The sequence below is a fragment of the Dermacentor silvarum genome, chromosome 1 (assembly GCF_013339745.2).
Source record: "Dermacentor silvarum isolate Dsil-2018 chromosome 1, BIME_Dsil_1.4, whole genome shotgun sequence".
Classification (NCBI taxonomy): Eukaryota; Metazoa; Arthropoda; class Arachnida; order Ixodida; family Ixodidae; genus Dermacentor; species Dermacentor silvarum.
In genome coordinates, this window is record NC_051154.1 from 386,141,510 (window position 1) to 386,154,135 (window position 12,626).

The following is a 12,626-nucleotide window of genomic DNA, read 5'->3' on the forward strand; positions in this document are numbered from 1 at the left end:
AGAAAATCAACGTGTCGTTTCAGCTGTCTGTTCTTTTATTGTATTTTTTTTCTTTTCGCGCACGTTCGCTTCGCAACGAACGAAAGAAACGCAGTAGTTGCAGTGCGCGGTGTATACGGCACATTGGCGGCCGTGCACGGTGATGTGTGCATGCTTGCTCCGAGCGATGCTGAAAGCATGTCAGTAGCATCCACGCTCACATAAAGTTTACTTTAATCAATCTTTCAAATAAACTTATTCCGCGCACCAATCATAATACAAAGGTGTGGGGAAGTATATATAGGTGCGCGTTAACATTATTCAATACGCTTAATTTGCTGCCAACAACCACAAAGGGCTGGCGACGATGCTCTCTCTACACTCTAGCGAAGCGTGCGCACTAGTGCCGATTTTGTGAAAGCGACGGTACATTCTAAAAACTATATTATGGCCTTTTGATCTGAGCGCTCTATGCTTCCGACTATGCTGTCAGGAACTTTCTTTCTATCTATCTATCTATCTATCTATCTATCTATCTATCTATCTATCTATCTATCTATCTATCTATCTATCTATCTATCTATCTATCTATCTATCTATCTGTCTGTCCAATCTAATCTGATCTAGACGGCGAGTAGAGCGTTCTGCATCTGTAAGACAACACCACGTCTTCTGCGCAGGCCCCAGAAGCTGCAAGCCGCAGGAGGTGCCCGCGAGATGACGTCACTTTGCGGCGACCGACCGTCGGTGGACAGCTCGCTGAAAGCATTCATGGCGGAACTTGTGCGAGCGCCATCTCCCGACAGCGCCTGCGAACAGGACGAGCCATGGAGCCCACGTGAGTGGTGCCATTTGGGCATTTCGTTATTGCATCGATCCTTTCGTTCACAGACTGCGATGCAGTCCTGATATCGCGAGTAAAGAGAGGATAACTTGGTAGATTGATCCATATCCGTAACGTAGACGTGAGCACAGTAGTTTTTCTTTCGGCACAACCATGGTAAAAATCATTGAAGGGTAAACGAATTAAGGCGGGAAGTGATTACAAATGATGTGAATCTGTGCCGCTGCAGCAAGCACAGACTTTCGCACTTCAACAACTGGAGAACTCTGGAGTTGCGATCGTGGTAGGAATTACGGTTATTACACGCATCTGTCTCAGTTTCGTGCTTGTGGTTTCAGATGTTCTCGTGACTTGGCTTACTACGCTTTATCTGATTTTACTGGCGTAAATTTAGGAGCAATCCTAATTTTGTAAACGAAGAAGCAGTAGCACTCTGTTCACATGCATAATCATTCAAAATTGTTGCATTTATAACGCAATATCTTGTCGAAAATTATTGACTTGCAAAGTCACATAGTCGTTCGAAGCCAGAAGGACGATGTTTAACCAAATCCACGACTAACCGTACGTGTCGCTCCCTAGACATTAGCGCCACAATTCCCTGAAGTAATTATTGTAGGAAACTCTATGGCTGCGGCTACCTTAACAGTCTTGCTTAAGTTTCTGCAGAGATGAATATGCTAGAACTTCCCAACCACCAAGTGTTGAGATGATAGTTCGTTTGCTTAAAGACAAATCGCCATCCAAATTCGAAATTTGAAGAAGAAAGAAAGAATAGTAGGTGCGAGACCGACAGGGCCTACAAAGACAAACCAGACACGAGCTCTGTGGGGCTGTCGTTTGTGTACAGAATTATCGTTCGGCTGGTTTTACTGTAGCAAATGTCGCCTTTCCATTGTTCTCTGCAAAACGCACAAGAAACAGACTGAGACGTACGCCGTGACAAAGGGCGTAGGTATGGTTGCATTTACTTCTCGAGAAGGTAGTAAAATCAAATAATGTCGAGCCTCGCTAGACAGCCTTTGTGGTGCATATGGCAGTTTAATGCGAATGAATTAACGGAGGAATAACTAATTTTTTATATGCCAAATGATAAGCGTTTTATATAAGGCTGTTTCTTCGACTTCATCCTATGCGACGTGTCCTGGCATGATTGTGGGCATCCCGCAGCTATAAATAATGTGTGACGGCGCGCACAAGCATAAGTTGGTATTTTTGCCGAAGTGAACACCGCGGTATATATAACGTCAGGCTTGGCACAACTTTTCGCGTTTCTGTAGCTGATCTGTCTTCGCCACGCGTTCGTCGCCTTCTGTGTGCGCACGCACTCGGCACATAAACAACAACGCGGCCAGCTCCATATTACAGACGAAGCAAATTGCCAAGTTTATCGGAGAAAACTCATAATAGCAGCTCGTAGGGCGATCGATGTCAGTGCCTGCTAACTGAAACTGCGTTAAACAAAGGAAAAAAATCACAAAAAGACAGGCGGGTAGGGGATCTGGAATACGTGCTCATCAGAAGTCTGCAGGTGCTTGCACCTAATGGCTCGAATTTCGCGGAGCATCAGAATGCGCTAATGTCACGTACGCTTGTACTGCGAATCCTCTCGCCGCATTCTCGGGTGGTGCACAATTTTGCTCTGGATGTTTTTTTTTTTCTTTTTTTTTTCTCCTTGCCGCTGGTATTCTTGCTGCCACCGTCTATTGAGAATTCACCTGTCTCCCTCGAGGCGCGCGATATTCTATTACATCTCTTTACATTTCGATTAACAGAGGCAGCGGTCGCCTTCGCGCGGCTTATTCTCGGGATAATCACGCTTCGCCCCGCTCAATCGAGAGGTTCGCATTTCGTCGAACCTGTAGCATACCCGCGACCCAAGCATCACGTATCGCACGCACACAGCCACGCATTCGCTTCTCTCGCTATCCACCACTCGCAGTGGTAGCCGGCAAGCAGGGTGGTGCGACAGAGGCCTCCGGCTGCTCCGGGGACGACACGCAGAGCGAGTGCTCGGACGCCAGCAACCAGGCTTCCTCTTCTTCGGCCGCGGGCGCCAACCGTTCGTCGGCCACCTCCGCTGACGACGAGTACGCCGGCGCGGGTGAGTGACCGCGTGGGTAACGCGTATTAGATTCTTTTACTTTGTATATTTTGACCAGTGGCCGTTTTTCACCGGATTATCACTGCTATCGAGTTATCGCTCGGCCCTATAGACGCGCCTGCTGTATCCTACATTTCTTGAACGTTGTAACCGATGCTTATAGCGAGTGAATAGTGTTGAGTGAGTGAATAGCGACGTGAATAGTGTTGCACATGCATTACCCTCTGCGGTGGTTCGGTTGCTATACCGTTGCGTTGCTGGCCACCAGGCCGCCGGTTGGCGGCCGTGTTCCTGTGCGGTACCAATACATACATAAAAAAAAAAACACTCGCGTACTGGGCTTTGGGGGCACGTCCGTTAAAGAACCCCAGGTGGCGGAAATTAATCCGTAGCGTGCCACTACGGCGCACCTCGTTAGTCACTGTGCAGTTTCGGGAAGTTAAACGCCACAGTTAGTAATAAGTTTTGTACATTCTCGAACGTGCTCGAGCAGCAGTGATTAATCTGGAATGTACGGCGGTATACACCTCAAAAAAAAAAGAAAAAAAAATATTGCCGACAGACTTAAACCGTGAATACAGATTTCGACAACCGACAACTTATCGGTGTGCTTTGACTGTTGCTTCACTTTGTGGGCAAAAGTGCGCCCAATAAATTGTTCAGATCTTAAATCGCAGTTTCACCAATGTATGACTCCTCGCCGTCACTACAACGTGAAACTATTCTCACGGAGCCGATCACGGACACGAATGGTGTACGCTTTGTTCCACAGAATTAAGGAAAATGAATTTTTCAAAATATTTTCCCGAGCCAAACTCATTCGCAATTATAACAGCGCAAATAAACGGCTACGGAGATAGGAGAGGCCAGAACGACAGGAGCACAGTGTTGCTGTCGTTCTTGTTTTTTTCTTCTCCGTCCGTTCTCTGGTTACTTGTGAACCAGTACCAACAAGCCCAGGTTTGCCTTTCACTTTCCCTTCAACCAACTCGAGCACCACACGCTGTTCGCAGAGATCCGCGCCTCGCAGCGCCGGGTGCCTCCTCCTCCTGGCAGGACCAGCGCTCCGGTGAACCAGGACAGCGACGGTGACTCCGGCATCGACGGCTCGGTCGACCGGTTCTCGCAACGGGTCGGGTCCACCTCGTCGGCCGACACCGAACCCTCCTCGTGCAACGACGGGCCCGTAGAAAGGTGCGTGAGCGCTCCAGGTCCACAGCCTGTCACCGCGTCCCACGTGACTGTATACGTGACGGCCGGAAAGTTCCCTAGCGTCGTTGTTCCGGTATTCATCCTCCCGTGGTGGCTCGGTGCGCTTCGAACCTCAATGAGGGCAGGCGCATTTCCTGTTTCCAGCCACGTGCTGTTATCGTGACGCTGTGGCAGTGGGTGGCTGCCGCACGCAAGCGTCGCAGTTGTAAAATTCGTGATTAGAACAAGCGGACATACCCTTCGTTTCTCATACCTTTTGCCAGAATGGCAGGGAAATTTGGGGGCTAGGGATGGCACATGCTGAACGACTGATCAAAAGAATCTTCGATAATATCATGTACGCCGCGCGCATAGCAATCTATGAATTGAATTACAGTTTCGCTGAGAGGAAACTAGAACTTGTTGGTAATGCGCGCCAAGGTATGGCGTGACGACGATTCCAGCTACGTGTTTTTCTTTCTTTGCTTACTGTAGGTCGATGCCATAAAAAAACTTATTAGTCCAGTCAGTCCTTACATCTATCTCGAACTTCAGATCACTAATGACCTGACATGGCACAGGCATGTTGACTACATAGCCACCAGGCTAATCGCGTGCTGGGGTACTTGCGCAGAATTTTTTCCCCCGTACCTTCCTCTCTAAAATGTAGGCACTTCATAAAAGCACTTGTTCGCTCAAAATTAGAATACACATCTGCTTATTGGGATCCCGCTGCAACATCACTGCTAACCCTTGCCTTCGAAACCATTCAAAACACGAGCAGCCCGCTTTGTTCTTTCTTATTATTCCGGTCACGCCATCGTTGCATTCATGAATTAAACACTTTCTTTACAGATTTATGATCACGTCGCAAGTGCAGTCGTTATTGCCTTTTCCAGAAGACTGACTACTAGAGCTCGGTACTCAAACAACTATAGGCGCCTCATTCCTATATTTCGTCCCAGTTGAATCCCATACACAAAGTTGCTCTGTCGCCTTGTCCTACAAACTTGCATTTTTATTCTTTTTTTTCCTGCACGTGTATCGACTGGAACCATCTTCCTGCATCTCTCGTTGCCATTCCGGATGCATCAAGTTTCAAGGCCGCTATATACCTCGCCAACTGTTCAATCTTACGTGTTATCTTTCTGCATTTTCTCTTGTTCCGTTCTACCACTCATTTCTGTAGTGCCTAGGAGCCTTGAAAATATGACTAGTAAATAAATAAACAAGAAATAATATAGGAGCAAATGAGAACGGTGCATCAATGTGCAATTTTTTTGGTATTTGTGTTCTAGTGGGCCTCCAGCAGAATCTTCGCGAATAATTGCGCCTTCAGATACTCTAAGCGATAATGCAAGCTTTTGAATCTGACGATTACTGTTTAAATGGGCATATGTTCATTCACATGGGCTGCTGCTGACAAAAACGTATTGCCGTTTCTCGCGCGATTGTCGGAGGAGCAACTATGCATTGAATACTAGGAGGCTTTCCCTTTTGGATCTCGATCTAGGCGCGCGAGCTAATGGACACGTGTTGAAAGTAACAAGATATCAACATGTACACCCGTGAGCAAAAGTATGCGGACCACAGGGTTGCCGAAAAAAAAACAGAATTTCTTCGTAATTACCAAGCATAAACTGTAATTAATGGGTACACTGAAAAGTTCGCAATGCCAAGTTTTGACTGCAGTCCGTAATTTCAAGTTGCGTTCACAGGCAGAGGAAAAAATCAGCTTTATCGCGCAACCCCTGCTCCGTATACTTTTGCTCACGGGTGTACATTTAAAGCAAGACACCTTTGGCGACAGTGGGTGGTCTGCGTGAAAGTAGAATTTTGACGATATAATTGTTTGGACTTTTGCGAGACTGCAACATTGCGGTTTCAAGAGGGAAAAAATGCGGGCACAGAGGCAGAGTTCTTGCACAGCTTCGGTGTAATGCTTTAACTGTTATAGCTCATTTTATGTAGTGTTTGAGAGCATTAGATAGGTCACGTATACGGGCGACCACTTGCTTGAAGGTTGGTGTTTTTGATACCTTGCACACTATTTCATTCGAATGACGTGTTCCTTCTACTAACCATTTTACGCGACTGGGCCACTCCGGCCAATTTTCTATCGTACAAATTGACTGGGACTGTATGTGTATTACAATAACCTTTCGCATTCCAATTATTCATCGACTAAGGCTCTCGACAAGTGGCCCTGCGATTAGATGTTGGAATATAAGTCGCAGAACTTCACTGGTTCTGGGAGCTTAAAACCGAAGTCGCTGGTCGTTTGAAAGAGTTGATAGATATGTCGGAGGAGAAAGAATGCAGCGGCTGCCACGCATGAAGTCTCCATTGGCTCACAAGTGAGCCAAGAGACGTGGGAGGTTGCGCATACATGGCGATAGACGGCCGGCGCGTACGCATCACACGGCGTCGTCGTTTCTAGGGGGCGAAATTTATGGCCCATAGCTGCGGGGACTCTGGTGTTTCCCAGGCCTTTGTTAGGAGCTGGCCGGACGTGCGCTGTCTCTTCTTGCCGCGGACTGACAGGTGAAGCGACAGCTTCGTCTTCCGGGTTCCGGTGACAAGCTCCCGCATCACTACTAGTGTCGCCCTGGTAGGAAGCAGAGAGCGAACGAACGGGAAGAAAGACGCGTTCGACGGGCAAGTCGCCGCGACGCCGGCGTGGGAAACGAGCAGTTGCTGCCCGCTTTTATGGCACATCCTGCGTAGACGGCTGAGCAAGCGAAACTTTGAGCTGACTGTGACAGTACAGGCGAGATACGAGTACTTAGTCATGCTCGTTCCTGCCGAGCAACGGTCGGAATCGGTTACGCTTATTTCACACTCACCTTAAGATAAGCATCTGAAAATGAGGAGGACTCCACTTAACGAGCTTTCATTGTTATTTAACGTTCTTGGTAACTTATCGTTCCACCTTAAAAAATTGTAAATGCTTAGCAGTTTCATTGAGGCATGCTGCACTGTATTTCTACTGAACGCAGTTCAATTCTAGGGATTATCTGCCGCATGGGCAAAGTTCATTTGTGGATACTCTTGCCTCGGGAACATCCAAGGCGCCTATAATTCATATATGCAATGTACTTATATATTCGGAACCGAAAAACAGCCACGACGTCAGTAAGGCACACTTCAACATTCAGTGTATTTTCTTTCACCGCAGGCGCGAGAGCACGACCCCTAGTGGTGGCAACGACGGAGGCTCCAGAACCTCGTACGTATCGGGGCCTCCGCGGGTGCACTTCGACGAGGGCCTACCGTTCTCGGAGCAGCACATGCGCCGCTCCTGCAGGCAGCTCATGGCCGCCCTGTACGCGTCCTCTTCGTCGACACGAGCAGGACAGCTGGACCCTCGCTCCGCGGGACGGTACCGAAGCTTCTCCCTGCCTGTGCGCGCCTTCGAAGAGGACGAATCGTGCGCTTTCAAGAGGCTCTCTGTGCCCGCTGCCCGCACGCTGCCTTCCAGCTTCGACGTCGACGGCAGAAACGCCTCCTCTCACGCCAAGTTGTCCGTCGCTCCGACAGTTTACGCAAACGACGTTTTGCCACCGGGGCCTCCCGCTTCGGTCAGATCCGACTGGCCAAGCTGTCGTCGATCGTCACTTCCACCGGTAACCGATTCCATCAAGTCCAGTTCCTCCTTCGCGTTGCCACCAGCCGACACGAACGAATCTCTTCGGCTCGGTCGCGATGTTCCAGTGTCTGCGCCCAGTGAACCGACCGCGTCGTCTACGAGCAAGCACCCGGCCTACTGCATATCCGCAACGTTCAAGTGCTCCAAGGGAATCCATTCGGCGTCTTCGCTCAAGGATGCTGCTTGTGGCGTGCCGGCGAACGCCAACTACCCTGCCCGCAGTATTTCGGGCTCGGCCCAATACGCGAAGGAAGCTGCTTTCACGAATGGACAATCTTCGCACGACAAATCCCGGAAGGAGCACTACTCATTTGGTGGAACGAGCCGTGACTCGGACGGCCTGAACCCTAGCCGAGATCAGGGATTGACAAATAATAGGTGTTCAGGGGAGGCGCACATTTCGGAGCCGACAACCTGCGACCTGAGGACCGCCGAGCCGGTTCGCACGGCACCCAGGGAAGCCGTGGTGACCCGGGTGCAGCCTACTCGGCCCGTTTCTAGTCACTCGACGACGACGTCGTCATTGTCGGGCCCCAAGCCCAAGACGACGCTACCGCCTAAGGCGCTACCGCTGTCCTTGCCCGGTAAGAAGGCTGTTCTGACTTCCCGTGTATACATGCAACATGACCGTCCCGGAGAGTATAACTAGAAATTACGGACAACAAACAGCTTTGTTAGCTAGGAATTAGGGACAACAAACAGATTTGTTAGCGGCTACGGGCTGGAAACAGGCGTGGCTTGTATCGCAAAGCGCATTTCTGGCGAATAACTTATCACAAAAGCAATTTTTATGTATATATTAGAAAAATCCCGGGGGTGATAGAAATACAGGCTTGCCCGCACATCCCACATAGATCAGCAGTAATAAATTACTTTCATTTTTGTGTAAAACCCGCTGCGAATTAGAGCTATCATTGAATTGCGAGTGATGTCTGTGGAAATGCTCAAAATTTCGGGGCGTTCTTGCACAATTAAAAGCGAATTGGGAAGAAAGTGATGATATGCAGGGTGTTATTTTTTAAGTCATGAATTTTTTTTAAAAATCGCCTGTGGCAGATAGCCTATCTATATTTGAAGAGGCGGACATTACTAGCACGAAATCGAAAGACATATTCAACTAATTAACAACAATGTATAATTCACTTCTTAATTAATTACTTTACTGCACATGTTGCATTTACGAATTGTAGCCGGTGAGCTTGGAAGACGTATCCACTTGAAATGAATTTCCAGGATGACACTAGTTTCGAGATATTATTTCCCATAGTGTGGAATGAAATACGTGGGCGTTCGAGTTACTTTTCTGGTTCAATGCATAAAAGAGCGTTTTGTGAAAAAAAGTAAGTGGCACAACAGTACATTTTTACGGCAAGTTTGGTGGCGCATATCTCTGAACTGGAGTCATTCTGTAAATTCATTCCAAGTGGATACGTCTTGCAAACTGACCGGCTACAATTCGTAAATTGCAATATTTGCCGTAAGGCAATTAATTCAAAGCATAATTTGAGAATTTTTGTTAATTACTTGAATATGTGTTTCGATTTCTCATGCAAGTAATGTCCGCATCTCTGAATAATCGAAGTCAAGGATTAGAATTAGGTTATATAGCTTCAGAAGGCTATTTTTAAAAACTCCATAAAGCTTAAAAATGATTCCCCGTAGATTAGAATATTCCAGGGATTTTCCAAACTTAAAAGACAGTTCTTTCAGCTCTTCGTATCAGCGCATATCGAAATGGTGAAAAGCTTTTTCCAAAATTGCTATACCCGCCGTGGTTGCTCAGTGACTATGGTGTTGGGCTGCTGAGCACGAGGTCGCGGGATCGAATCCCGGCCACGGCGGCCGCATTTCGATGGGGGCGAAATGCGAAAACACCCGTGTACTTAGATTTAGGTGCACGTTAAAGAACCCCAGGTGGTCCAAATTTCCGGAGTCCCCCACTACGGCGTGCCTCATAATCAGAACTGGTTTTGGCACGTAAAACCCCATAATTTAATTTTTTTTAAAATTGCTATCTTCGTAACACAATCTCAATAACAAACGCCCAATGATAGATATACGTATATATAAGCCGGTTGGTGAGCCATGCATGCTCAGCGATCGGACCGTGGCCAAACGCTTTCAATGAGTACAAGTCAACCTCACTGATAAAATGCGCGTGAGTTAAGCAGTTCGATCGGCCCAGCTTAGTTATTACCTGCACATTCTGCTCTACGTCACTGCTTGCGTCATTTTATGAGCGTACGGGGCGTCGCGTAGGGACGGAATGACCGTGTACGGCTCGAATGTTGCTGAATTGATGATTCTGCACAGTTTCAGTCAAAGTACTAGTATAATTTCTAAGGTAATTTCTTCTCACAAGCTCTTTAAGGAGACGGCAAAAAAAAAAAAAATCTGGGAAAATGTTCCATCTTGTCATTGCTGTTCGTTCAGGTTTTATTATATCGCCTTTATTTTTTGTGTATGCTCGTGCTTTTCCTCGGTAAGCTAACGTTGGATAGGGATCACACATTCCGGCCGTCTCCCGACAGGGATGCCGCCGAAGACTTCGGCCACCAGCCGGGGCTCTTCCGTGCCGGACACCGGGACGATGCGCGTGCTGTTCGCGCGGCCCGCGGCTGTCGTTCCGGAGCCATCGCAGCCTCTGGCGTCGCACGCCGAACCGCCGTCGGCGACGGCATCTATTCGCGGCGTGCGGTCGCCGAGTGCCCGGCGCTCCTTCTTGAGCGCAGCACGCCCGTGCACGCCCACCGGGCAGCACGGTTCGCGTCGAGACGACGACGCGGCGCACGGCAGGGCGCCGGCGGTCGCCAACGGAGTCCGCGGATCGCTGCTCCTGGGCCGGTCCAAGAAGAACAAGAGCTCGGACGACCTGGGCCGCTCCGGCGGCCAGAAGAGCCCGTGCTGCGCACCTCGCGAGGCGCCTAGCTGCTTTGCGGGTGCTTCCCAGGGCGCCCCTCTGACGGCCGACGCTTCACCCAAGAGCACCAGCCTGCCAACGCTCGTGCACCAGGGGGTCACTCTGAACGGCAAAGGTGAGTTGGCGTCAAAGGGGTTGACTGGTCGATTGGGGGTGTGTCTATTCTCTCAACTATAGAGCAAAGCCGAACAGTAGTCGAGAAAGTTTTCAGTCCGCAGCGGCGCTTTGTATAAACGGCTGTTGTTTCACGGAGGATATATAGTTCCGTCGGGGGTGGGGGAAAGACTCGTAGTAGTAGTAGTAAATGGTTCTTGAGGAAAGGGAAAGGTTGACGCTATCTTCTGCAACCCTTGAGGGAGCACGGCTCAGCGCCAACAAGACTCGTACCACGCTTTTGCTATACAGGGACAAGCACGTAGCTGGGGTCTCTCTTCCACTCGACTTCGCGGGTCAGGTGAAAGAACAGCTGTGTTGCGGCCGGTGGTTTGGCCGATAAGATAGCATTGTGCGGCCTGAATAGGGCGTTGCGTGCGTCCGCTATTGACGCGCGGCCTAATCGGCAGCATCCGCGAGCGTACGCATTCATACTGCTCGCTCGGGTTCGTACGCCGGGCGTTTGTCCCAGTGGCTGTATCGTGGACCGAATTTCTTCTAACCGCCGGCAAATTACGCACTACTCGGCATTTGAAGCCTTCCCACCGTTTTCGCTGCCGCGTGCTCCCATGTGGTCCGTGTCTCCATACTCTGACTCATCTGCGACCGAGGATCTATCAGTGAGTTATTATTCTGCTGAGATAAGCTGTTCCTTTTTTTCCCCCGTCCAGCGTACGAGCTGCTCTATAGCTACGGATTACGCGTGCGTCTTGTCACATGTTCTGTGCGAAATGCGAGTATCCAACTTCGAAGAACCGCAGTTCGAACCCAACAATGAGTGTGGCGATGATCATCTTGGTGCGCTGTGGACAGCCATCGGCCCGGCGACCAGAAACCACGCATGAGGGTGCTTTCAAGTCGTTCCGTCGAGTATGGATGTCCACTCATTGACACTTTTGCATTTTGGCGTGGGCCGCGGCTGTATATGGCGTGTTTCGAAACGTGAAGAGTTCACACCTAATGCTTTTTTTCTTCTTTTTTTCCGGGCTCGTGATTTCCCACATTGATATATAAGCGTGCTACTTCATCCAGACCGCTCTATTTCGGATAAATATTCAAGTTAACGTGATCCCATGGGAATATCCCTCTCTGGCAAGTCTAGTAGCGACGGATTTCACAGTTAACGAGTCGCAGTAGGTGGCGAAGTCTCCTCCTTCAGAACTGCGAAGCGCGCTTATCCTGCTTCCGCTGTCATTCGCTGCTGGAACGTATCGAAATGCTCGCTCGCTCGCTCGCGCGTTCTGTTGTACTGGGGGTCTCCGAGCATTATACATTCGCCACGCTAAACGTGATCGTAACTTACCCGGTGACTTTCAGTGGACATGCGTTGCGGTTTATTACGCGAAGGTTCAGCGCGAAGCTCCGCAACCTTGCGGAATGGTCAGTGACCGCGGACGACTCGCAGGTCCGGCGAAGGTGGTCAAAGGTGGCGTCGAGTACGCCGTGGTGACGCGCAAGCCTTCGTACCACCATGCCGTGCTCTCCCCGATCCCGCGTATCACCAGCTCACCGTGCGTCATGGACGACGCCGAGCCACCGCTGCCACCTCGCAAGTCCATGCACAAAAGGTGAGTCGCGATACTCCCTTGCTCGCCGCGATGCGTCTACTATGAAAATGTTACGGAGCACTGGTGCTGTGAAAAAGCTGGATATTTCAGGAGCATGACATTCACATTTTCAACTAGCACTAGTTGATATACTAGTGCAGATTGAAATGTGAATGCAAGTTGATATACCACTAGCAGATTTGGCAGGTGTTTTAATACAGTCCGAAAAAAAGGAAAAC

General features: G+C 49.3%; 1 protein-coding gene across 1 annotated transcript in view; it reads left to right on the top strand.

Moving 5' to 3' along the window:
- Positions 1 to 12,626, top strand: part of LOC119437513 (uncharacterized) — an 89,810-nt gene that overhangs the window by 61,636 nt on the left and 15,548 nt on the right. Inside the window, exons 3-8 of the mRNA XM_037704521.2 lie at positions 660 to 817; positions 2,766 to 2,927; positions 3,941 to 4,121; positions 7,297 to 8,351; positions 10,299 to 10,802; positions 12,246 to 12,408. Coding sequence (XP_037560449.2) covers positions 697 to 817; positions 2,766 to 2,927; positions 3,941 to 4,121; positions 7,297 to 8,351; positions 10,299 to 10,802; positions 12,246 to 12,408 — 2,186 coding nt within the window. The 5' untranslated portion in view covers positions 660 to 696. The remainder of the gene's footprint in view (positions 1 to 659; positions 818 to 2,765; positions 2,928 to 3,940; positions 4,122 to 7,296; positions 8,352 to 10,298; positions 10,803 to 12,245; positions 12,409 to 12,626) is intronic.